The sequence below is a fragment of the Nesoenas mayeri genome, assembly GCF_963082525.1.
Source record: "Nesoenas mayeri genome assembly, chromosome: 1".
In the NCBI taxonomy this organism is placed as follows: Eukaryota; Metazoa; Chordata; class Aves; order Columbiformes; family Columbidae; genus Nesoenas; species Nesoenas mayeri.
Window position 1 is genome coordinate 86,423,191 of NC_137541.1, and position 26,175 is coordinate 86,449,365.

The window sequence follows — 26,175 nt, forward strand, 5'->3', positions numbered from 1 at the left end:
TCACTTGCTTATCCTCCTGGGGAATTCTGGAGAGCTGGGACTGGAGGATCCATCAGACTTCAGGTCAAAGAAAGTTCCTGGACTGTCCAGCACCTTCTGTATCCTCTCTGCAGTGCCTCTGTTGGGAAAAAATAGAAACCAGCTGTACCCCATGGTCAGAGTTAACTACTATCTATTCTAACACTTTCTTACCAGCCACAATTACAAAGCTGGATCTTTCATATACACATGAAAGTACAGTTGTGTTGAGAAGAGTAGGTTCCTCACATGTGACCTGTTGAGGGCAATATATTAGAAATGGCCAGCTTTAAGCTCCTTTTGAATTGATATAAAAGTTAAAATTAATTTCTGTACTCTCTTTTAATTCTTCCTCTTTTTCTGTACAGAAATTAATTTTAACTTCTACTCTCCCATTCAATGGAGCTTAGAAAGTTAGGCATTTTAGAGTAATTATTATTGCACATCAAAAAGGTCCACATTCTGTCAGAGGATACTACTATTTTTGCTACTAGTACTTGTCAAGATACTTCTGAAGCAAGCTGTCTGTGTAAGTAACTGAAAAGTGGGGTATGTTTAATTAAGGATTGGAAAACTCAGGGTTTTTTTGGGTGAGTTTTGTGGCTTCAGTGATGGAGCTCACAAAGTTCCTCCTGGGTCAGCTCTGCTGTCAGAGCCTGCATACCATTAAACTACAGCTTCAGGGTGAAGTCACACACAGTGTGTTAATCTCTCTTCTGCCAGAGAGACTGCTCCAGTCTCCCCCATTCTTGCTGAGTGTACTTCCCATCAGCCCAGGTACCCATCAGACTCATCCATGAACCAGTTCATGGCAGAACCTGGCAGACAATCCAGTGAAAGTTGATACTTTTTCTGTTAGATTAATGGGCTGAATCAGTTCCATGAAGAGTTCACTGAACATCTGAGCCATCACAAGGAATAGGACAGGATTGGGTAGTTGAAAGAGTTAGTGGGACTGCTTTTCAGTGGCATTGAACCATTAGAACAGACCAGTTGCTGGTTAAACTGCACCTTCAAGAATCAACCAAATAGTTTTTCACAGAACACAAGATAAGGCTCACTGTTCCTCATATCTATAATACGATTACAAATAAACAAAAGGAAAGCTAAATAAACCAAATAACTTACCAATTCCCTCCTAGCAAAGGCCAGGGGAAAAACCAAACCAAAACAAAAACCAACCAAACAAAAACAAAACAGAAAGAAAAGAAATCTAGGGATTTTCCTTATTGTAGAAAACTTTTACAGATCTTTTAAGGGGATAGTGAATAATGTTGTACACAATGTAATGGGTTGGCAGGTGCAGCTGCATAAGGTACAAAACTATTCAAAGTAGTGAGGAGCTATGGCTACTGTGTTGGCTTAGACTGTTACATGGAAGTTGTCTCAGATTTAATTTTTCTCAAAGAAGGTTCTATACTGTATTCTATACTATTTTTATTCAGATTAGGTCCTAGGCATCTCATTAAAGAAAGGTCCAAGGGAATACCTAGAAGGGAAAATGTAGTAATTCTTCCTGTTGTGAAATCACTATTTTCCACATTAAAGATAGCTTTTTTCCCCCTTTTACGCTGAGTCTGTAAGCTGTCCCCTGGAATTCTTGCACCTGGAAAAAATGTATATTAGATGCAGAGCACTCATGTGACTTCTGAAACTCTGTATAATCTTGAAAAGGAGCCTCAGCAAGAACTGAGACAAATTTGATTTAACTAAATCTCTTGTGACCAACAGACAACTTTTGAATGGTTAAAATTCTGTCAAATATGCCAAATCACTCCTTGAACCTGTATGTTACCCTTTAAGTATTTCTCACACCATCTAATTTGTTTTGACTTAAAGCTTTTTTTAAAAAATCCTTTTTTTTCAAGGTATCAGAAGTTTTGTCTATTTGAACTTTTTGACACAAAACCAAACAAACAATCAAGCACCCAATTCTCCCTTGCCAAATAGAAGCCTTTAATCTGATTGTTATCTGAAAGTGGTGAATACAGAACAGGAGAACCAGGAGTCCTGGAACATATTGCACAATATTTAAGAGTGACATTACTATGTTCCTCCACCCATTTCCTCCCTTCTTCCACTCATATTGATTATTCTCCTTTACAAAGAGCCCTTTTTGTTTTGTTTGTTTCTGTCAATTGTCCATTTCTCCATTAACTCATAATGAGGCTTTTCTTCCCATTCCAACCATTTCCATTTCCATACTCATTCCTGTCAATTACCTTTCTGTCCTTATACATGCCTTTCTATCTCCCCTTTCTCATCTCCTTCTATGTTTTTTTTTTTTTTTTTCTGTCTTTGTCTCATCTTCCCACGGCTCATACCTCTTTTCCTCCCGTATGTTCTCAATGCCAATGGCACTACTCCGTCGCCCATGGAACCAGCTAGCTCGAGTACGTGAGGGGCTCCTACCAGGCAAGGCAAAAGACTAGAAAAAAGGAAAGTGTGACAGAAAAGAGAGCGGGAAACATGACGGGAAACACTGTGGAGAACTGAAAGCATGGAAGAGAGTTTGCAATGTGGATCCAGATCCTCTCCTTTGCTTTGCAATACAATAGAACAGCTCAGCTCCACTGGTGCAAGGAGTACTTTCTGTCAGTGAGAAACATAATCTAGGGCTTACAAAGGTGGTACAAGAAAGAGACTGAAAGATACAGAAACAAAGTCAGAACAAGATACACAGCCACTATACAGAGAAAGAGGCTCAGGAAGGGAGGTATCCCCATGTGATGAGAGAAGGAGAGGCAGAATCAGGAAGGCAGAGAAAAATAGAAGTTAAAGGAGAGAAGGAGGCAGCAAACTCATCATTACTACGCTGTGAATTAGTTGTGCTGACATAAGGAATGCATACAACTGAGGAAACTGTCACCAATAAGTTTCCATACTGAAAGGAACCTTCTTGACTTACTCAGAGATGTGTTTTTGTAGTTTGCCTGTATACTGACATCACTAGTGCAAAGACCATAATCAGCTAGATGCACTTTGGCCAAAGTGACCATAATTCCAGTATCAGAAACATGGATCCTTTTCTGGTAACATTTGTCATGGATTTGTTATGCTCACACTGATCACATATGTTTGGTATCCTTATCAAATAAGAAAGCCTTTGATAGTGACTAGAAATATTCACTCTTTCTCACCCCAAACTTTATTAACTCTGCTATTTGTTCCCAACATACAAATTATGTTTACAGCAAAAACGCACCTTGAATAAGCATTGCACACCTGTTTATATTACAGAAAAGAATCTGATTGGTGAAATTGAAGAAAATGGAACAGATCTAGTGTCTTTATATTCTCAGCTCTTGCCATATGAGAATACAGCACCATTCTAGTCAAACCACAGTACATGCATTTTTTTAAGGTATGGCAACATACAGGATCTAATCCAGGATAGATATCTGATGCAGAATCATGTTTGGCTTTCTCCTCCCAGTCTGCATCAATCTCAGCTCTAGTTTACACATGAACTGAGGCTAGAGATAGGCACAGACAAAACAGATTGCAACACGTGCTGTCACCACTTGTGAGATGGGATTGTACAACAGAAAGACATTCACAGAAAGACAAAAGGACAAACTAATAGGGAAAGAGAACTAAAAATGTATGGATGGCTCACAAAGGTATGCCAGGTTTCTTCTTACAGCCCACTCAAATACCTTACCGCAGCAATGGCCTTAGGGCCCTCGGTGACACTCTGGCTGAGGGCAAGGCCAGGTGTAGCTGGGCGGCTGGGCAGGGTGGCTGGCTGCTGCTTTCTCATGGATATCCCCATGGTATCCAGGCTCTGGCTGCGGCCTCTAATCACCCGCTGAACAGTGGGGAAGCAGGGAAACAAACAAACACAGATACACATATAGACCTGCACACAGTAGAGCAGTAGGAAAAGTACCACAGTTTGGGTGGAAAGGTGTGATAAACCAGCACCAAAACCACAGAAATCCTAATTCCTAGAAGACAGCATCTTAGATATTACCCATTTTTGGTCCTAGCCAATTCATGGAGCTCACTGCCAGTGGAGATCTCTTCCTCAAGTTTATTCTCTACTTTCACTTCCCTTTTCCTGTTGCAAAAAATAGAGATTCCCTACCAGTATCCCAGCAGATTGGATAAGACAGCATAATCTGAAGAATTCTTACCCAGTACAGGCTACAAAACAGAAAATCAAACTCCTGTTCAAGACTGTAAGGTTCAGTCTTGCATGAACTTGGGTGTTGGTTCCAAAGGGAAAGGAGCCATACTAAAGTCTGCAGCATCTGAAAAAGCTATTTTTGAGTTTACTCAGCCTTTTCCAGCCTTCTGCAAAGGTCATATGTCTACATGACATGCAAATCACAGCATCTGCTATAAGTCAGAAAAGGACATTTTGGGATAATTAGTGTAAGACCCAGATGGGTAGGAAATTCCTGTTTAGCAGCAAAGGCAGGATAGACTGATTGTATGTAAAAACACACCTCATCAAAGCATCCCAGTTCTGACCAAAGCTACGCATATAACTATATGTAAATGGATTAGTTTGACAGCCCTTAACAACTCTAACTAGCCCACCATGGTCATCTGAAGAAATAATGTATTTCTCTGTCCAGACAGCTAACTTACACAAAAGAAGTGGTGAGGCACTTCCACAGAAGTGGGAGAGGAAAAGTAGATAGGAAAATGATATAAGATTCTCAGTTCAAAACTCAGTTTTCCTGTTTGTACAAAAACTTTCCTATCTCGTATCATCTTGATCACTTTTAAAATAAGTTCTGCCACCTGATTAAAAAAAAAAAAAAGAAAGAAAAAGAAAAAGAACAAAGTGTAATCTACACTGAACAAAAGAAAGTAAATTATCTCTGGCTTTTAGAGAGTAAGTAAAGCATCACAGTTTCTCTAGATGGTACACTCACAGATACATTAGAAACGCTCTTGCAGTGGCTCTTGCAAATATTTCAGTTATGAGGAAAATTAAGTGAAAGAGATATGCTGTAGGAACTGAAAGCTGTTTGCTACTAGGTATTACTATTCCTCTTGCAAACACTCATTCCTTTTTCTGTAAGTCATGGAGTGACACCTCGTCTAACATTAGACGACAGCATGAAGCATAAAGAATTTCATTTCTTAGGGACAATAAGGAATTCCACCCTAAGCCACACTGTAGCTCTGTAGAAAGGCGCACAGGAAGGGGAAAAATTTTTCTTGAGACATATGGCAAAGGACAGTTGAAGATGCTCTAGAGAAAGGCTGCTGGATTGAAAGACTTCTTCTGTCTCACCCTAAGCACAGCTGACCAGCAGGGTGAATATTCCTTGGAGGGACACACAATGAGCTTGAGAAAATTATGAGCAACTGGGTAAAGGAATCAATCCACTATGGCTCACCTTGAAATTCTCAAGGAAGCTCCCACTGCCATTCTCTATCTTGTCATCCTCCCCTATGGGCAACCCCATCATACTGCGGCTGCGAAGCTGCAGCTCCTCAAAAAGGCTCTCCAAGAGGGCACTCCGAGTTCTTTCCTGCGTCAACATTAGGAATGAAAACACAACTATTATTGGGGGCGGAGGGATTATTTTTCCTGTTTTTGCAATGTCTCACGTCTGTCTTAAAAAAACAAAAACAAAACCAAACATCATGAAGATTATTTTAAACAGTATGAAGTGGTTTTAGATGTGGTTTTAGTGGTTTAGATTTTATGGAACATATTACAATAGTACCTAGCCATTTTAAACTCTTTCTAAAGCAAGTCATAAAGGACACTGGTACTTTTTTTACAGGTGATGAAAAAGAGGCATGAATTGAGGGCATTTTTTTCTAGATCAGGTAAGCAGCAGAGTCTGGAACAGAATTTTAGTACCTTGAACCAAAATCAGTGAGATCAGTACACATCCTGCAGCACAATACTGAGTCTCAGCTAAAACAGAATTTCCTCCAGCAAAATGCATGCATCATATTCCCACTCTTACTTGAGGATTAGATCTTTACATTAGGAGGTACCTGTTCATATTCTATCACACCTGCTGTGAAATACAAAGGAAGTATCACATAGCCAAGTATCATAACATTTCATCTTCCTTTTTTAAGCAACACAAAATAAGAAGTAGAAGTAAAAAGTTATACTGTATTTTCTTAATCTGGCAGTAATATAATTTTATAATTTTTAATGCAAACAACAAGGTAATAGACCCACCTCTAATTTAGCAAATTTATCAGCTCGATAGCAGCTGTACTCAGCATTGATGAGCTTGGCCAAAAGGAATTCACGAAACTCTGCACTCTGCAAAACAGGATGAAGACTAGACTAGAAATGAAAACAATAATAAAAATATCACATGAGAAAAGCTCTGCCTTTCTGCTCTTTAGACCTCCAAAGTCATGTGGCCAGACTGACAACACTGACTCAGAACTCAAGGGTATGTACCATATTACCCTGCCATCTAACAGTGGACAAGAGAAACAAGCCTTTCTAAATATGGCTGGATTTGGCAGAGGGGGTCCAAAGAAGGGGACCATATTACCATATTACCCTGCCATCTAACAGTGGACAAGAGAAACAAACCTTTCTAAATATGGCTGGATTTGGCAGAGGGGGTCCAAAGAAGGGGACGTCATCTCGGGCTGTGACTGAAACCTGAAAAAATATAAGGGGGAAAAAATAAGTATCATAACACAAGTGAGACTATCAAAGCCTTCAGACTACTATGGTATATCTGATCCCTCCTGAATAATTCACATATCGAAAAGAACTCAAATATGTTATCCCATGCATCCAGCTCTTTCTGAACTCAGTGAATAGATGTGCTGATTTATCTTCCAGAAATTCAGTCAGCTAGATGTGCACACAGTAAAAGCAACAAAACCAATAGAGTGAATTGGTTTTTAGAAATCTTTAATAACAAGCAGTGTATTTGGAAAAAAAAAAAAAAAGCTTCTATTCAGCCGGCAAGATTTACCTCCACTAGAAGAACCTCTGTCAATGTGATTATAGTGATCTTTTTTTTTTTTCTTTTTTTTTTGACAGAGAATTTTCAGTGGAACTACACTGCACAGTGAAGGGAGTATCTCAGTGACACCACCTCTCTGAGACACATATGGTACACATACAAAAGCACTTTCTCAGCAAGAGATAAGGATATCCATGTGTTTTTTTGTCTTTTTTTTTTTTAACCGTGCTCCTACCCGACATATCAATGCCAAAAAAGTAACTGTAATGAAGTTTTTATATAGTCAGTTGGCTCTTCACACCATTTACTTGTAATTATACACAGCTATCTTACCAGATACACACAGCAATTAAGAATATTTCACAGGCTTTTTTTCGCCAAGTTTGATGTGGTACAATACCATTATTTGCCATTTTATACAACAAGGAACAATGCCACATGTTAACAGCAACTGCCTCAAAGTAACACTCCAGCATAAATGTCAGGGAGGCAATGAGAGGCATGAGTTTAATGAGAAGAGGAGGGAACGGGGCCCTCAATTTAGTTCAGATTTCTCACATCATAGGCCAGCACCCTTAATTACAAGGCCTCTCACACCCTCCCAATAGATATCTACCAGTTAAAATCCTGCCTTGCATTTTGTCAGGCATGTCAGCATCATATCTGTGCCTCGCAAAATTATGGAGAAGATTATTCTAGAAGTTACTGAAAAACATCTGAATGACAACACAGTCCTGCTTAACAAACTTAATTTCTTGCTACGACAAGGTTACCCACCTAGTTTACCAAGGGAAGCCTGTCGATGTGATCTTTTTGGATTTCAGTAAAGCCTTTGATACTGTCTCTCACAGCATCCTCCTGGACAAGATGTCCAGCATACAGCTGGAAAAACACTTGTGGGTGAGTAATTGGCTGATGGGCTGGGCTCAGAGGGTTCTAGTAAGTGGGGTTATGTCAGGTGGTGACCAGTCACTAGTGGGGTTCCTCAGGGATCCATCTTAGGGCCAGTGCTGTTCAATGTCTTCATAAATGACTTGGACACAGGACTTGAGGGAATACTAAGTTAGCCAATGACACTAAACTGGGAGGAGCTGTTGACACTCTCAGATGCAGAGAGGCCCTGCAGAGTGATCTGAGCAAATTGGAGAAATGGGCAATCACCAACTGCATGAAATTCAACAAGGGCAAGTGCCAGATATTGCACCTGGGGCACCGCAGCCCTGGCTGTACATACAGACTGGGGAACAAGATACTGGAGAGCAGTTCCGTGGAGAGGCATCTGAGGGTTCTGGTCAACAGCAAGTTGAACATGAGCCACCAGTGTGTCCTGGCTGCCAAGAGGGCCAACCATGTCCTGGGTTGCATCAAGCACAGCATTGCCAGCTGGACCAGGGAAGTGATTGTCCCGCTCTCCTCTGCACTGGTGTGGCCTCACTTGGAGCACTGTGTGCAGTTCTGGGCACCACGGTATAAAAAAAGATACTGGAGAGTGTCCAGAAGAGGGCTACAAAGTTGGTGAAGGGTTTGGAGGGGAAGCCATATGAGGAGCAGCTAAAGTCACTTGGTTTGTTCAGCCTGGAGGAGGGTGTTGTGTATTGATAAGGATCATGGCTGAAAACATTGTAGCGAAACTAGTTCATCCAGCCACAGGAGATGACACATTCAGTATAGGGTGAACTGCGATTTACATATCAACAACAAGCTAACAAGCCACAGCCCAGGCCAGCTGGCCAATACTGGAGGTGGGGGATGAGCTGGAGGGTACATAGCTCCATCTTCTGATATGCACAGCTTGGCAAACAAAGGGGAAAAGCTCAGACCCTTCAACATGGCCCCGGATTTGTCGAGACTTGTCGATCTTTCGCAATCACCCCTTTCCCCCGCAGACTCTTCTCTACTCGGAGGGCTATAAAAAAAGCTCGCTTAAAACAGCACTGATAGGGAATCCACCACCCTGAGGACCCTCAGCCCACCAGCCTCACCACGGGAACTAGACTAGACATCGGAGGATGCTGCCCTCCTAAACTACAAACCCCAGCATCCTCGCTGCGGGACACCGGAGGGCATACACACATCTCATCATCCATGCTGTGGAGCCCTAAGAGTGACTGGATCCCTCATCTGTTTTTTTCTTCCTTTCTCTCTGCTCTTTCCGCCTCTCCTTTTTTCTATACCCCCATTTCTTTGTCTCTCCTTCTGTGAATGGTGATATATTACTCTCTTTCTCTCTCTCTTACACCTTAGTTTTCCTTCCCTCTGTACCACTCTTTTTCTCTCTCTCTTCCTTTTGAACATATAAGAGTAACATTATCTTAAGCTCTGCTGTTGGATTCTTCTAAGTCCCATATTATAGCTACTAATGGTTGCCAATACATCGCTCGTAGTAGGACTCTTGCTGTTAATGTATTGATAAGTTCTGTGATATCATAAACTATTTTTGCAAAGCCACTATTTGCTGTAACTAGTATTCCAACACATACTTTTAGTAAAACTCATAACTGAATTGGACCCCTGGAGTGATTGTCTGTCATTCACTTCACATAACCGCACAGAATTAACCGACAGTTAACTCACACCTGGTCTCATCTGTTGAGTCAGGGCGTGTGTCGCATTCAGAGTTAACTCATCCCTTATCCCATCTGTTGGGACAGAACAGAGGGGAGGCTCTACAGCTTCCTCACAAGGGGAGAAGGAGGGGCAGGCACTGATCTCTTCTCTCTGGTGACCAATGACAGAACCCAAGGGAATAGCAGGAAGATGTGCCAGAGGAGGTTCAGGTTGGACATGAGGAAAAGGTTCTTCACTCAGAGGGTAGTGGAGCATTGGAACAGGCTCCCGAGGGAGGTGTCACAGCCTGTCAATATTCAAGAAAAGACTAGACAGTGCCATCAGGCATACAATGTGAACTGTGGGGTTGTCATATGCAGGAACAGGAGGAGATGGACTCGATGATCCCTATGGGTCCCTTCCAACTCAGGACATTCTATGATTTTAATTTTCTCATTGCAAAAATTGATTCAAATAAATAAATTCCATTAATATTCCAATTTAACCACAAGGCACTAAAGCTTAAGTAAATGGGAAAATGGATGGAAAAAAATTTTCCTTCAGTCTCTTAAGTACTAGAATACTCTCCAGGCAGAAGGAGTTAAACGCCCTTTTGAAAAGCCTTTACAGAAAATCCTGCATTGGCTCTAGGGTCCTGACTGGGACTATTTCATTAAATGATACAGGCAACCCTATTACAGTAACCAAAACAATGGCATTGCAGACAGGCAAAGATGAAAACAATAGTAGGAAGAGACAAGACAAACGGTAACCTTCCCCAGCTCTTTCTCATGTCATTAAATGAAATCCAGTAAATTTCTGTGCCCTATAAAACAGAAAGCAAGACAAGAACTAGGACCCTATGCCCCTCATCAACATGAAGCTATCAATGTTCCTTGTGCTATGTCCCTGATCAATATGAAGCTATCATACATACCAGGCTCCCCATAGCACAAGGAACAATAGAAGGTGGTTACTCCACTCCCAGCACACTTGTTGGTGGGAAAAGAGATGGGTATCCTGTCCAAATTTTTATATTCTCGGTGTTCTTGTAGATTTCCAAGGCATAAGGACCAAATCAACATTTCTACATAATATGAGACATAGCACTTTGATTAAAATGTTTCTACAATAGAAACATCACAGAACCTGAGCTTCTGTATATTTTCTTCTCTCTCAGCATGACTGAAAGTTGAGCATAAAGTTACATAGGCATCCATACAGAGTCATGTTACAGTGAAAGAGCTGTGTGCAAAAGCTGCAGACAGGGAATTGGTTTTCTAGTAGAGCTTCTTTCAACTGGAGGGCCCAAACAGGTAGCACTTCCCTGACAGATGGGAATCCTGTTCTGGGATCCCCTGAAGCAGATGTAGCTGGTTTGAATTCCATAGATTAGGCCAACCAGCTGCATCTGAGCTGCAGTCTCCGGCAGGGCAACCTCTCAGCGCTGTGCTCTGCAGCATGAGCAATGCAGACATAGCTTTCAGTTAGGTGAATGAGTTTTACCTGACTTATATGATGCAAGCAATACATCCCCCAAAATGGCATAAATTTTTCCTTGTGCTCTTTGATGTAAACAACAACAACAAAAAAAAATCTGAATTTGTCCTGCTTCAATTCCCAAGCTTTAAGCTTCAGAAATTCATCAGCCCCTTTGAAAAACATACAAGTATATTCTAGTTCCATGTGTAGATTCTTAATAAATTGATTGAATTACTCTTTCATTTTCTGTTTGCTAGGTAGAGGCACTAAGCAGTCCTGCAGTAAAACACTTGCATTCCAGAATCTTGGTCTTTGTCAGCCTCACCTCCTAGCCCCATCCAGATAAAAATGTATTTATGAAATCTGAATACTCAACAAACATGAACAGAGATTGCTAAATAGCAGCAACCACACTAAATAGGGAGGACCTATGTGAACCTATAGAATAGAGAACAGCATAGCAGACTGGAGACTCCTGGTCAGAGAACAGAGAGTGTGTGAAGGGCAAGGAGAGATGGTGGCAGCTACTGGATTTCTAGGTCTACTGGTAATAGATCTAATTATTGCCTTTCACTGAAAATTGATTCAAAGAAATAAATACCATTAATATTCCATATTGATCAAGTTTGCTAAAAGTGCAAGCAGAGCTGTTAAGATGACAGCTGGCTGAATCCGCACCTCTTCCGAAAGCCCAAGAACAGGTTTCCACTTCAAGGATCAATATCAGCATATCAGTACAGAGGAATCTATTGGCTCTGTTCACCTTGTAGAAAGTGTCCCCAGTTGTGTCATGAGTGAGCTGAACTACCACATAAGCGTGTAGGAAATTAGAAGCAATCATATCAGGGACAAAAGGTGTGCTTTCATCCTGGAAGATGATGGCTACGATGTCATTCCCAATGTGACGCTTCCGCTGAAGCTAGAGACAGAAAAATAATAAAGTGAGAAGGCAGGTGAAAAAGAGTAGAACAGTACAATGGGCCCTTAAATATCAGTCTATTTAACATCTTCAGTCCATCTGTTGAACCAAACCCCTCATCAATTAATTTTACCATTACTCCAGCTATAATTCCCACTGTTATGCAATTAGGCATTCGCCCCTCTAACTAGCCCCACATTGAATACCCCTCCCCTCTTAGCCACACAACTGAATTCCTTAGTTCCCCTTCCAATACCTGCTGGGAATCTCCCTCTGTGAAGGGCAGCTTTGTAGACACATGAAACATGATCTCCTTGCCTCGGAAATTTGTATACACTGACTCAGTGCCCGTTTGACCTCTAGTGACATCCAAGCCTCCCCGAAACCTGAGCAAATCCATACCACACCATAGATAAGGCAGGACAGAGATGAGAAAGTGGAAAGAAATGAAAATATATCAGTAACAGTACCTTGGTACATCAATATTATCAAAGGTGATTTTAAGAAATCACTGATAGTGGGGCATCACATCTTCCCAAAACAAATGCACTGCCTGAAGCAGCACAATGTTTCTGCTGATGAACATGCTCGCTAAAAGCTATGAAGCTAAACCAGGAATCCTCAAAGGAGCTACTTTATTTGGCATTCTTCTGAGAAACACAAACCATATTTTTGAACTACCAAAAGGACAGGCTACCCCACAGAAAGAGACTGAAACAATACTGACCCCTACTATTGTGAAACAAACTTACATTCGCACAGTCAAATAAAATTATTCTCTGCTGACACTGTGGGTCAGATTGAGACACCAGAAGGCATTTTAATGAAAATACCAGGAGAGACCTAAGCTCCAATTAGTTTCCAGACAGGATGGTCGATAAAAGCATTCTGAGCTTCTCCACCTGCATTGGGATTCAGAGGACACAGCACTTTTGTGAAAGCAGGGCTCTAACAGAGTCGGAGCCCCTGAACAAGTGGTGTTCCCTCACTCAATGTGGCTTTCCAGCTGCACTGGGTACATACCCACAGAAATCCTGCAGCTGAATCTTGTCTCCAAGGAAATCCAGGAACTCCAGGAAACCCAGACTCTCTTCTGTGTTGCTGAAGACTTCTTCTTCGGTTGTCTTCAAAAGGAAAGAAGAAGTCATAAGGAGCAAAAGCAGTACAAAGAACAGGCAGTGATTTCTATACACAGTTCAAACAGCTTTGAGGACGTGCACAAACAAATTGATCAATATAAGACAACCTTCAATCCTTTCTCTTTGCGGTGTCTGTATTTTTCAGGATACAACAGACCCTGTGATTACCTTTAAGCTAAGAGAACTGACTCTGTGTTTTGCCTCAATTATCATGGGATCTGATGGAGCTTACCTGCCCAGATTTCTGGTAGATGACCCCAAATTTGAAGTTATTGCTTATAACGTGCTCATCAAATGCAACAATGAGCTGTGAAGCCTGAGTTAATGAAAATACAAATTATCAGTTGGACATCATTAGCCAGACCTTGATGTAAAAGGGACATATTGGAACATTATACCTTGGGGTAGAGGACTGGAAAGAAGCGTTCAACATTCACATCCTCACAAAGCAGCTGTCGAGTGAGAGAGAGAGAGGGAAACAGAAGTGTGATTTTCATGACCTAGCTTGCTGCAGGCATGAGAGCATAGGCACTGTTTATAATTATCTGACAGGAGTACCTTCAGGTAAAAATTCTGAGGTAAAATTAGGAGAGAAAGAAAAGGTACATTGAAGGGTAAAGGGGATGTATATGACAGTACTATTGGGGGAATAGTAAAAAAAGAGGGAAATGGGAGGACAGAGGTGAAAATAACTTGAAGAATGAAGCTGCAAGAGCAATCAGGCAGACATGAATCTCACCTTTGCCATCTGGACAGCACTGGGAAACTCGTTCAGACATGAAATGGGGATCAGATCATGTTTGGTGCCAGTTCGAGTCCTGGCATAAAACAAAAAAGCCAAGGCTGAAGGGAGACATAAGCAACACTAGCTCCTTAAAGAAAGATTAGCCATTCCTTAAATCAAAGCAGTTAATTCCAGAGGATTGATTTTAAGCCTGGTGTATAACGTCAGTGGAAAAGGAAGCTATTTACACTTCTTATTGCCCACTTGTTGTGGGGAGCAGAAGACAAAAAAGGAATGGTTAGTCTTTTGCTCCTTTGCATTCTTTTCTTGCTTGAAGAAATATTTTGCTCTTTCCCCCATCCCAACATTTTCTTTCACAGGAATCTAAATGTTGAAATACAATTAATGGACACAGTATTATAATGGATTCATAAGATCATACAATTAGGGTTTGAAAGACTGTTAAAAGGGCTGTTACAAACAGCCTAGAAAAGCTGATCTATGCAAAGTATAGGAGGTAGAAACTGGTGCATCATTGTTCCAGAAAGCTGATGGAGAAAAGCTTCCTTTCTATATAGATATATATTTTTATATATGTATATATATATATAAATATATTAAAGGAGAGATGTTTTTCTAGGTGAGAAGAAATATTAGGCTGTCAAAGTCCTCTTCAAACCACTATAAGCAAGCTACTGCACAACAGGTGCTGCATATAATACAATATCCTAATAAAGGAATTACTACCTTTTGTTCTTCACCATTCTCTTACATGTAGGAGGGTTTCTGGGCTCAGATAAACACTCCCTAGCACAGTTCACAAATAGGCTCTTTTTTCCCCCAGATTATTGCCCAGCTTGGCACTCTCAAGTGTTCTCTGCATACAATGGAGAAAACCCACCAGTGATACTGTTGTAGCTGACTCTTATGCAACCAGTATTTTCCTCAGTCCTGGATGAATCCCTGTCAGCAGCAACTGCACATTAGTTGCTTCCAGTCACATATTGCATACTGGATGTGAACCCAGCCCATAGTATGGTAAAAAAGCTTTTCTGCAGTGTGCCTTTCACCTAGGCCAGATCCATCTCTGTTCTTCCTCTATTTCATTCAGCAGCTCTCTCTCTGGGTAATGGCTCTCTGTGGAAGCCTTAAAGGCTATGGCACTTTGTAGGCTGTCCTGGGAAGCTAAGGAATGTTCTAGCTTCCCTTCAAGGGAGCCTTAGTCTCAAGAACAAAATCCAAAGACAGGCCTAAGCTAGGCTGCCCTCCATCAGGGAATCCATATTCTGCTAGAGAGTACTCACATGTCTCTAAGTAAACAGAATAAACAGAAAAATGTTCATTTTGAGGGAAGAACAGATGTTTTTCACATGGGAACCATAAAGATGTTCCTGCAAACACCACTTCAGCTTCCTAAAGGAAATGGCTGAGGATTGAGAACTGAGATGAGAAGGCAATAAAAGAAGGCTCAAATGTCACTTTGCAGTGATTCATACCCATATCTATGCAGAAGAAGATCAGCGTAAGATCAGCATGGTAGCATACAGACACTGTTACCTCAGCAAAAGGCGTAGATTTTCCTGTTTGTCAACCTGTTCATACTTCACAGAAAGTACCAGGTAGCCCAAGGACATGTCACTGGAGTAAAAGTTCTGGTGCTCCTGAAAACAGGAAGCCAAAATGCATTACTCCCAACAAACTTCCCAAATAAGTTTACCAGAGTTTTTGCATACAATCGGTCTACTCAAGATTATTTTTTTTTCTTTAACTAGCATGGCATGCTTGAAGATATGCATATGCTGTCTCCCAGCCCACTTTGTGATCAATGCATGAGCATATCAGTCAAAGTTCATCCACTTAATCTTTCATGGACTCTCCCTGTATCCATTTAGACCCTACATGACTAAGTATTGGTCTCCAACACATTCAACAGGATGTGGTCATGAGAATTTTCTACACAAACAATAATGGCAGGATCATTATACGAAATGATTGATCTCTGAAAGTACTGACAACTCAGACAGGATGCAGTCAGGGCTCCAGGTAACTATGCAGATGAAGACTGTTCTCAGCAGTGCCACTAACACTGCTTGAGCTTTAGTGGAGTGTGCCTTCAAGAGACAGAGTCATTCAGCCAAACAATGAAACGTAATGCAAACATTCTCACAGGCTCTATAAAGAAGTGGCTGTGGCCATATATTCCTCCTGGGTATACAGCTATGTTCCAATGGCCAGGCTATATCAATACAGAATCACAGAATTGTTTTGGTTGGAAGGGACCCTAAAGATCATAGAGTCCAACCATAATCTAAATCTAGCACTAAACCATGTCCCTAAGAACCTCATCTGTATGTCTTTTAAAGGCCTCCAGGGATGGTGAATCCACCGCTTCCCTGGGCAGCCTGTTTCAGTGCTTTACAACCCCTTCTGTGAATAATTTTTTCCTAACATCCAATCTGAACTTTCCCTGGTGCAACTTGACATTGTTTCCTCTCATCCTACCACTTGCTACATTGGGAGAAGAGACCAACACCCTCCATGCTACAACCTCCTTTCAGATGGCTGTAGAGAGTGACAAGGTCTCCCCTCAGCCTCCATTTCTCCAGGCTAAACAGCCCTGGTTCCCTCAGCCGCTCCTCATAAGACTTGTGTTCCAGGCCCCTCATCAGCCTCATCATCCTCCTCTGAACTCTCTCCTACACCTCAATGTCTTTCCTATAGCGAAGGGGCCAAAACTGAACACAGTATTCAAAGTGCAGCCTCACCAGTGCCAAGTACAGTCAGAAGATCACTTGTCTAGTCCTGCTGGCCACACTATTCCTGATACAAGCCAGGAAGCTGCTGGCCTTTTTGGCTACCTGGGCACATGGCTGGCTCATGTTCAGCCAGCTGTCAATCAACATCCCCAAGCCTGTAGTGTTGCCTGGGGTTGTTGTCACCCAAGTGCAGGACTCAGCACTTGGCCTTGGTGAACCTCATAGGATTGGCCTCAAACCAATGATCCAGACAGTGTAGATCCTTCTGCTGAGCCTTCCTACCCTCCAGCAGATCAACAATACCACCCAACTTGGTGTCATCTGCATCCTGTAAGGTGCCTTCCCTAGTTGGCTCACTGATCAGCTGTGTCAGGAAATTGTCTTCCATACAGTTCAGGAGCCTCCTAGACTTTTTTCTGTCTGCTGTGTTGTATTTCCTGTAGAAATCTGGTGAGTTAAAGACTCCCACAAGAACAAGGGCTAGTGATCTGCTGCCTGCAGCATATTTCATCTGCCTTTTCATCCTGGTTGGATGGCCTGTAACAGCCTCCCACCAGGATATCTGCCTTGTTGGCCTTCCCCTTGATTCTTACCCATAAACGCTCAATCCTATCATCACCCTCATCAAGATACAGACAACCAAAACGCTCCCTAACATATAGGGCTACCCCACCTCCTCTGCTTCATTGTCTATCCCTTCCGAAGAGTCTATAGCCATCCAATGCAGCACTACAGTTGTGGGAGTTATCCCACCATGTTTCTGTGATGGCAACTACATTGTAGTTTTTCTGCTGCACAATGGCTTCCAACTCCTCCTGTTTGTTGCCCATGCTGCATGCATTTGTATAGATGCACTTCAGCTGTGCTATTGACCCCACCACCTTTTTGCAGTGAGAAGCCCTAATTGCTTTGTGGCCATTCTCAGGTTCTTCTGCAGTATCTAACATATCTATAACTCTCGTGTCTCTTCTACTGCATGGCACTCCATATATTGATATATCAATATATGTCTGGCATATATATTGATACATGTAATATTTAATCTCTGCATGGAGAAAACTACAAACAAACAAACAAAAGAAACCACCAACAAACAACAACCAAAAAACCCAACCTTGGGCTGATGTTAGCTTATCCTGACAGGAAAATAGTAACAAGCTCCAAAACACAGGTATTTGCATATGAGAGGAAAATGATCCTGAATATGAGAAGACCTGCAGTGTCAGCAAGTCAAAGAACACGTTTACTAAAATCATGGACTCATAGTAATGAAACAACATTAGAGACACTTTAACATAACAAAACAAACAAACAAACAAATCATCACTACAGTTACACCTAATAATAAAAATGTCCTTTGACTGCTTCAAATAGTTTCTACCTCTTCGCCCTAGGTTAAGCTAGAATTTTATACTAATAACTTAAGACATAGTTCTTTCCACTGAGAGGACTCCACTGAGTCAGTTCCCCAACAGTCCACAGCACTGCAGCAACAATACTTTAACCAGCATAATGGAGAAATACATGACCACATACGAAGGTATGGCAAGAAAGCTTCTCTCGTCAGCACTGCCAGCTTCAAGTGTTTGTGAAACTATAACCTAAGATTCTTTGACTGGCATTTCCAATGTATACCTTTATTAAATTCTCCCTGGCTTCAGGCTACTTCTGTTTATTATAGTCTTGAAAAACAATGTAGACATTTAATAATTCCCACAGTATAAGACATAAGGTTTTACAGCCTTCTTCCTACCGGTAAATTGAATCTTATTGTGTAATTGTCATAAAATATAGACCATGAAACAAAGAAAAATAATTGAGCTATGGCTTGTATGTCCTGGCAGGTTTTTTGTGGTTGTTTTATAGAATCTGCTATAAGCTGTTCTGCAAAAAGTGTCTCAGAATTGTCCAAGCTTGAGTGACCTAATATATGTGTACCCACAACACAGACATGCATATTAAGTTTGTAATACCACATATACTTTAATCTCCCATTTGCTTAAAGGATATTCCCTAAATCACTGGCTATGCCTCTCCCGTCTCATGATGCTGTCCATCACACATCTTCAGCTAAGAATCATTTGCAGTTATTCAAAGCATGCAAAAGACCTTTCTGAAATAACCTTCCCACATTATTAGCAAGAAAAAGACTTGATCCACACAGGAAAGTCACTGGTCTCTCTTAACTTTGAACTACTTTGAAATACTCAGCTAGGGGAAAAGCTCTGAGCTCTTTTTCATTACCTAACTTGCATGTTTAATAGAATATGGACACACATTCATGTCAATTAAAACAAAGAATAAAACACTGGACCCTGAAAAGGAAGAATATAGGTGAGAATTTTTCTGTAGTACTGCAGAACTGATGGTTGAGAATTTTGCAAATGTATAGAATCTGATGGTGTGTGAATTCCTGGATCTCACTTTGAAGGAATAATGATGATATGGTCCTGCTTAAGCAGGGGTATAGACAAAATGAGCTCCAGAGGGTCCCTTCCAACCTCAACCATTCTGTGATTCTGTGATATCAGGTCAGCAGTGAACCTTACAATTGGAGTGGAAAAAAAATATCCAAATTTGCCTCTCATCCTAGTTGGTTCTGGAAACCTTCAAGCACAAACCTGAATTTACCATGATAGAAAAATAATTACAGTTGACATACTGAAGACTTCCGGAATGTCACAGGATAAATGTCCATTAACAGACTGGACAGCAGATCTGTCAGTCTAGAGAGGAAGCCTCCAGGAAGGGTACTTTGCATATAAATTATATTAATATCGGTTGCTAGTGTTTAATACTACACAAGATCATTCAGACAAGTCCAACTACTGCAAAACAGGTCCCCAGCACTGCTCAAAGCTCCACCTCTTCCTGGTTTTAAACTTATTAAGCAGTCATACAGGGAGACCACTAAACTTGTCAGGCTTTCTTATTTCCTTGTGCCATCAACTTCAGAAAAGATCAGGGGTTTGTTCTCACTTGTTCTTGATAGTTAATATGAACCTGAGATCCAGTCTGGGAATCAATCAGTTCCCTAAACAGGCCAACCCAGATGGACCTTAATGGCCAGCCAACAAACACCCACCTAATGAGGCCAAGCTCTGCCTCTCTACCTGTCAGACTGAAATTTTGAAAGCACCAAACTTAACTAAATCAAACAACTATAAAACACATTGTCCAGTTTCTTCATACATATTCTGTGGTAACCATATTTCCTGTAATACTTATCTACACCAAGGAAAATGGACCATTTTTCTTACTACTGAGGGGCTTGCACTGTCAAAGCTTAAGTCACCTCTAAAAATAATACCATATCCATTTCCAATATTATTACACTTTTTTCTCCTTGTTATCTCAAGGTTGGTATCTGTTCAGGAGCCTCAAAAGAGGTTCTTAACCAAATGAAAGCATTTCCTGTGCAATCCTTTCTCTTCTGTTAATGCACAGGATGATGTACATATCACAAGGGGACCAAGCTAACACACTACTAGCCATACGGTGATATGCACCTTATTTACACTAGTTCAAGGCATCATGGGGAATTGAAATGGAATGGATGTGTAGTTATTTCTAAGTTCATCAGGAAAAGAAAAAACCTGAGGTACATTTCAGCCCTGAGACTGACCAGGCAGAGAAGGGTCTGAAGATCACCCTTACCTTCCCCAGAAAATGTTTGCGGTACAGCTTGGCTGTAGGGTCACTCTCCAGTTTCACTTTTCCACTCCAGGAAAATGCGGCACCAGACAGAGTTGGACTCAAGCTGGAGAAGTTGTGGCTGGTCCCTTCAATCCAGTAGCCCCCAAACTGGGGTAAGATGATGAGAGGATATGGCCATCCTTTCTGTAATACCTATTCAGAAGGACACAGAACATTAAAGTTTAAAGGCCAATTAGTGGAAAGGAAAAACAGGAGAGCAGTACTAACTCACCTCATGGATGCTGGGGTAAGGAATATACTCCTCTTCTGTCTGAAATCAGAAGAGACCATGAGTAAAAATGCATGACATCATTTAAAGTGTTATGCTCTCATGACAGCTCAGCTGTGCCCTCAACTTCCACCCTGCCCTAGTCCATATTTAGAGTTTTACTTTAGGACTTCAGGTTAGACTCCATTTTCCAGGTCTCAGCACTATAACATAGAACTTTGGGAACAATAAATTTAGGAGGCAGATTTCACTCACCTTCCTCATCGAAACTACACAGAATATAGGCATGAAAAATGAGGAGGTAGTCAAACTGTGGGCAAACTGGATGAAGTTAGGACTAAGAGCCTCTCTGCCTCCACAGAGTGTGAGACAGCTGCAGACAAAGATGACAGTAGGGATGGTAGAAATAGTACTGTAATTACAGTGAGATCAAGGTTGTGTATACCTGTGGTATACAACTGAGCAGTGCTGAAAAATGACTGCAAGAAAAGGAGGAATATCTGAGCCACTTCATACCAGCTGGATGTCCTTTCCATCACCACAAAGAGCACTGACTATCTCTGTCAGAACTGAGCTGTATCATTTCTCTCTGCAGCTTCTTTTTTTTCCTAAGGTCTTTTCAAGATTGAATTCAAGGTCAACATTACTGTGCCTGAGCTGAGACTGAAAGAATGGAGAGAAAGAGTTGAGAATTCAAAGATGGGAATCTGTTATTATTGGACAAATACTGAAACAGATCAGCTTTCTAGTAGCATCTGATTCTTCAAGGAAATTACTGAAATAAGTGCAATGTGGGTTCATAAATATTATTGTAGCTTTTAAATTTAATAAAATTTAAGAAATTATTTAGTCAAAACCAAGATAAATAATAATATTAAATGCTTATTGGAACCACTTAAATTTGAAAAAGGGAAGTATTGATTCTGTTTCAGCTACAAAGTTTCACTTTCTTGTGCACCAATTTAAAAGAAAAAAAAAAAAAAAAAGACAAGCATGTATGTATTCTTGGGCTGTTTGCAGGCTCCCTCTTCACTCCAAGTCAGGTCAGTTATTATCTGCCATTCTCAGCAACTTAGGAGGAAACAACGACTTCGCCTGACCTTGAGAGGAGCTGGAAGGGAACATCTTTGTTCATCCAGACGACTCCCCTGGGAACAGAAAGTCACAGATAGTGAATCCTATGTTTTAGCATGTCTGCTTCACCCTCTGTGTTCTTCTCCATATCCCAAATATGCATATTTTGTCTCTCTGTAATATTCTTTTTTACACAAATTTTGGACCAACTGAAGAAATAAAGCTAGAACTCGACCGGTTTGGCTTTAAAACTCTTAAAAAGCAGAAAGGTGGTAGAAATCAAAAGCAATCTCCCAAACTGATTTTCTTATTTAATTCCCTAATCTATTCTTGCTACTCTACTTCCTATCCCAAGTAATAAAAGAAGGAAGAGGTAAAGACAGAACACAAAAGAACAGTATTTCAGCTCATTCATTCCTGTTCTACTCTTCCCTCTCCCTTAAAGATACTGTCAGGCAGAGCATTGAGAACCTCAGACTAGGGCTAAGAGAAGTAACAAACAGTCGTTTTGAGGATTAGGGCTAGGCAATAAGACTTTTGGGCAGCTGACGTGCCTTGCTTCCATCCACATAAGGGAACAAATCTGTCTCCTGGAGGTAAGACTGAAACACCATAAGTAAATCAGTATGGCTAAACTTCAGAGTAAGGGAGACTAGCAGTAGATGTATGAGGGCATTCTTCCTAAGTCTGAAGTTGAGTTCAAATACAAAAAAATAACAACAAATTTTAGTTGGTTAAATATAGAAACACAAAAAACAAGTGAGGAACAATCTGCAGATAACATGATAACAGCAAAAATTATATTTTCCTTAACTGTATTAGGAGCAAGGAGGTTGCCAAATGTTTACAGTGAGATGCAGGATCAAACTATAAAAGCTGAGTGTAGAGTTACCCTCTACCCACCCCCCAAAAAAAAAAAAAAAAAAAAAAAATTGTATATTCAACAGAGAAGCTTGAACAAATACCAGCTTTGAATTATTCTTCATATGGAAACATCAGAAAATCTGTTTTAAATTGAATGTCAGCAGGAAGCACTGACAAAATGAACAAATTAACCAGGATGTGGTGGGTTGTGAAGTTAAGATGAAACAGAGGGGCTGACAAGTGATCTTTACCTTTTGCAGAGGTAGTAGTAACCATTTTGCATTTGAGGAAGTCATGAAGCTGAGAAAGTGGAATGCACGTAGATGTTTTGTTGATGCGATCTGGAGTTTCACTTGTCAGCCTAGTGTGTTTGGGCTCATGAGGAAGACTAGACTTCTGAAATAGGGGTCTCAGGAACAGTTCTTTGGGACACAAAAGTCCTATGCTCTATCAAAATAGGACTGAGACAGGAGGGACAAGTAGGAATAAAGCAGCCCCTGCTTTCTAGAAAATATTGTGGAAACTACCAGGACAAACTTCCTATGCAATGGGGAATTTCTGCACACAGAAATGGAGGTTGGGAAACTGCAATTTAGTAAGATCTCTCTTCCTTTCCTTGGCATTTTCGGCAGATCTGATAACTGCAAAAAGTTTCCAGTTTCATAGGAGGTCCTAGTAGGAGACTAGGGTCTCAGAGAGGCCTGAGGGAAAACTTCCTGGGCTGCTGCAAAGGAGCTGCTGTTTACAGGGGAGCATCTACGGAGGAATGTGCCATCATGTTCCATGCCAGACTCTGCACAGTTAAAGCAGCTCCTGGTAGGCCGGCAACAGAAGACGCAGGCCTAAATCTACTGACCTCTCCTCTGGAGTGAAGCTTAATATACTGGCAAAGATCTAATGCAGCCCTAGGCTGCACAGTCCAAAGCTTTATTTTAAAGAGTAAGCAGGACCACAGGGAACTTGCAGCATAAGCTGTTGAAGTGTCGAAGCATAGGCAAAACAACTGGTTGATGAACACTGTCATTCCTCAAAAGGGAGAGGCATAACCTACAGCAGTCTCCGTTGAGACACCCTTCTGGTTTGGGTCCAGTTTGGCTTGCAGCACTGCCTTTAAGGAAAAATCGTCCCTCACTGTTTCCCTGAGTAGTTTACTAGAGACAGCATAGATCTAGGAATCTGATATTGCCAGGGTCTTGTACCAGGGAAGCACCTGGCCTGAGCAGAATGAAAGAACAGACAGCAGAGGAGAAAGTTGCCCAGACCAACAGTCAGGTCAAACATGGCATAACAATGCTATGATAACATGTTTTTTTGTGGGGAAAAACCAATGTGTCAAGGGGACTAGTTCAAAACAGACCATTTACATATAAAAGGGAACACAGGAGAAGAAGGGAAAGAAAAAACCAAACAACCACCACACCACACCACACATCATGAAGGCAATTGTGAGAAAATAAGACCGAAGGATATGTTGAAAATGTACGAATGCAACATCATAAAAGACAAAATCAGGTAAGTGAAGAAGAATTGCTTATGCAAGTACGTGAAGACCTAGAACATCGGGGTTTATTGAGTAAAATAAGATTTGCTTGCTTTTCAAATGCTTGCACTGCAGAGCAATCTAGGAACAATGTATTCCTAAGTGTCCTTAATAAAGTATTTACTGTGACTTCACTACATCTGTACATATAGAACAAGAGCCAGTAGCCCACTTACTTCAAGTAACGATTAAAAATTAAAAAAAAAGCACACACACAAAACAAGCTTCATTCCCAGATCTCATGGACAGGTTTCAATTACTTTATAGGAAAAATGTCCAAGTCTCCTGCTTTGCCTTTTACTCACTTGATTGCTAATGAAAATCTCATATTTAATTTTCAAGAATGATTCAACAAATCTAAAGGATAGCCAGAGTCAAATGGAAAGAAAGGGAAAGCAAAACCAAACAAACAAATAGTAAAATCTAAAGAAAGGTCACAACAAATAATAAAAATAAACATCAGGGGAGGGGAGACTTTTTCTTTTGGAAAACACCTCTCTTCCCTTTTTTAAAAAAAATTTTGTCATACTTAAGCAGCTGTTATTAATTCTCCTAGTGCAATTCAGGTGACAAATGAGGCTAAATTAAAAAAAAATACACTATACAGTCTTAACAATGGGCAGCTAAGAAACCAATATGGATGCAAATTTAGGTGGCCTGCATATGTTGGCAATTGTCATCAGCTCCTTCTGTTATATCTCTAACTAAAGAGGCCCAAATTCATGAGAGACACTTTTCATTTGGTAAACTGGGACCTGAGAAACACTGAGAATCTTAAGCAAGAGTCTTCCAGTCAGGGACAACTTCTAGAGATTCTTCTTTATCCAGATGTCAAAACACCTGGAAAGGATTGTCACACTTTTCAACATGTGCTTGAAGTGAACAGGAAATTGTGCAGGCTCAACCTTACTTTCTAGCACAGAGTTAAAAGAGCCAGACACACTTACAGACTTTGTTACTGTAAAGCACCAAGAATATATCCCAAACCTGGTTTGGGTGTTAGTACAGTGGTTTCAAGGTCTGTGTCTGTCTACACATTAATATATAGAAGATACACCTTCAGCCCCTCCTTCACCCACTCCCTCCTTTCTAGTCTGCCAAATAGTACTTCAGCCTCATAACCCTGCACTTTGCTCTTGCCTACTACCTCTTCAACTTTATAGTCTCATCAAAGTCTTGCGTGTTCCTCATATCCATAATTTGATCACCCAAATTTCAGAAAATATGTTAATTGTTTCTTATAAGTTTAATTCTTGCACGTAATAAAAGGCAAGTGTTATGTGCCATGTCACATGTTATGTTAGGTCAAAGTCAACCACAGCCTTGTAAAGGTATACCACTCAGAGAAAATATTGGTAGTCAGAGTGCTCTGAGAATGGATAATCTGAAAAATTTTAAAGATTTTGTTGCTACATCTATAACATATATAATAAATTGTTATATTATTATCTGTTTGGTAGGGCAGGGTTGTTTTTTTCTTCCCTTTAACTCTATTTTAGTTTTATAATGTAATATATGCAACTAAATGCATGCATTTTCTTAAGAGAATTAAGCCAGAGACCTTTCTTGTGCAAGTTAAAGACAGAGCCTACAGTAGTTATTTATTAAACTGTTTGACTTTGCTAAATGCATTTATGCTAACATCCCTTTAATCACCTGTCATTAGCAGCTGCTACCCAGCAGAAACATAGTTTATTGAAGAAGATGCCAGAAATACCTTAATGCAACTTTGATTTTCTCTCAGAATCACACTTTTGCAAAGAACAGACAGAATAATAATAATTTGTGTCTATTTCTTCCATCATGCCAGTTGGAAAATGAATACAGGGAAACACTTTTGAAACTCCTTTCAAGAGTAGGTATACAAGCTTGGGCCTAAAAGAGCTAAATATTTTACAAGCCCAAATTAAAAGGTATTGGGAATAAAGTGACAAGAAAATTGGCAGCTGATTATTTGTTTGGATATGAAAAATCAAAAGATCCCAAAGTCTGACAGAATAACTTCTCCTTACCTGCATTTTTTCAATCATCTCAAACAAGTCCACAGTCTGTGAAAAGGAAAAGACAACAGGGAAAAGAATTTAACATTTGAAGAAGCTAATGTTATCTTCTGTGGTAACCCAGATATTGAAGGAGCCAACAGCTCCTTCCATGTTTTGGCACAGAAACTACTTGCTTGCTGGAGACAAGATGAAATTTTTCTTCCTTGACTTATGTCATGGAAAATACAACTAGCCAAGTTGTCTTCAGCTTGTGTTGCAAAAGCT

General features: G+C 40.6%; 1 protein-coding gene across 1 annotated transcript; it reads right to left on the reverse strand.

The window, feature by feature from the left end:
• Positions 1-25,938, reverse strand: LOC308046615 (rap1 GTPase-activating protein 1-like; the record flags this gene model as incomplete). Its single annotated transcript, XM_080354596.1, has 17 exons — positions 1-118; positions 2,343-2,446; positions 3,683-3,829; positions 5,379-5,513; positions 6,185-6,271; positions 6,554-6,625; positions 11,731-11,886; positions 12,143-12,272; positions 12,910-13,010; positions 13,258-13,341; positions 13,424-13,477; positions 13,765-13,843; positions 15,307-15,410; positions 20,163-20,354; positions 20,434-20,472; positions 21,531-21,578; positions 25,921-25,938. The coding sequence occupies 17 exons, from the start codon at positions 25,936-25,938 to the stop codon at positions 1-3; spliced, it is 1,668 nt and encodes a 555-aa protein (XP_080210722.1).
• Between the last annotated feature and the right edge of the window lie 237 nt (positions 25,939-26,175).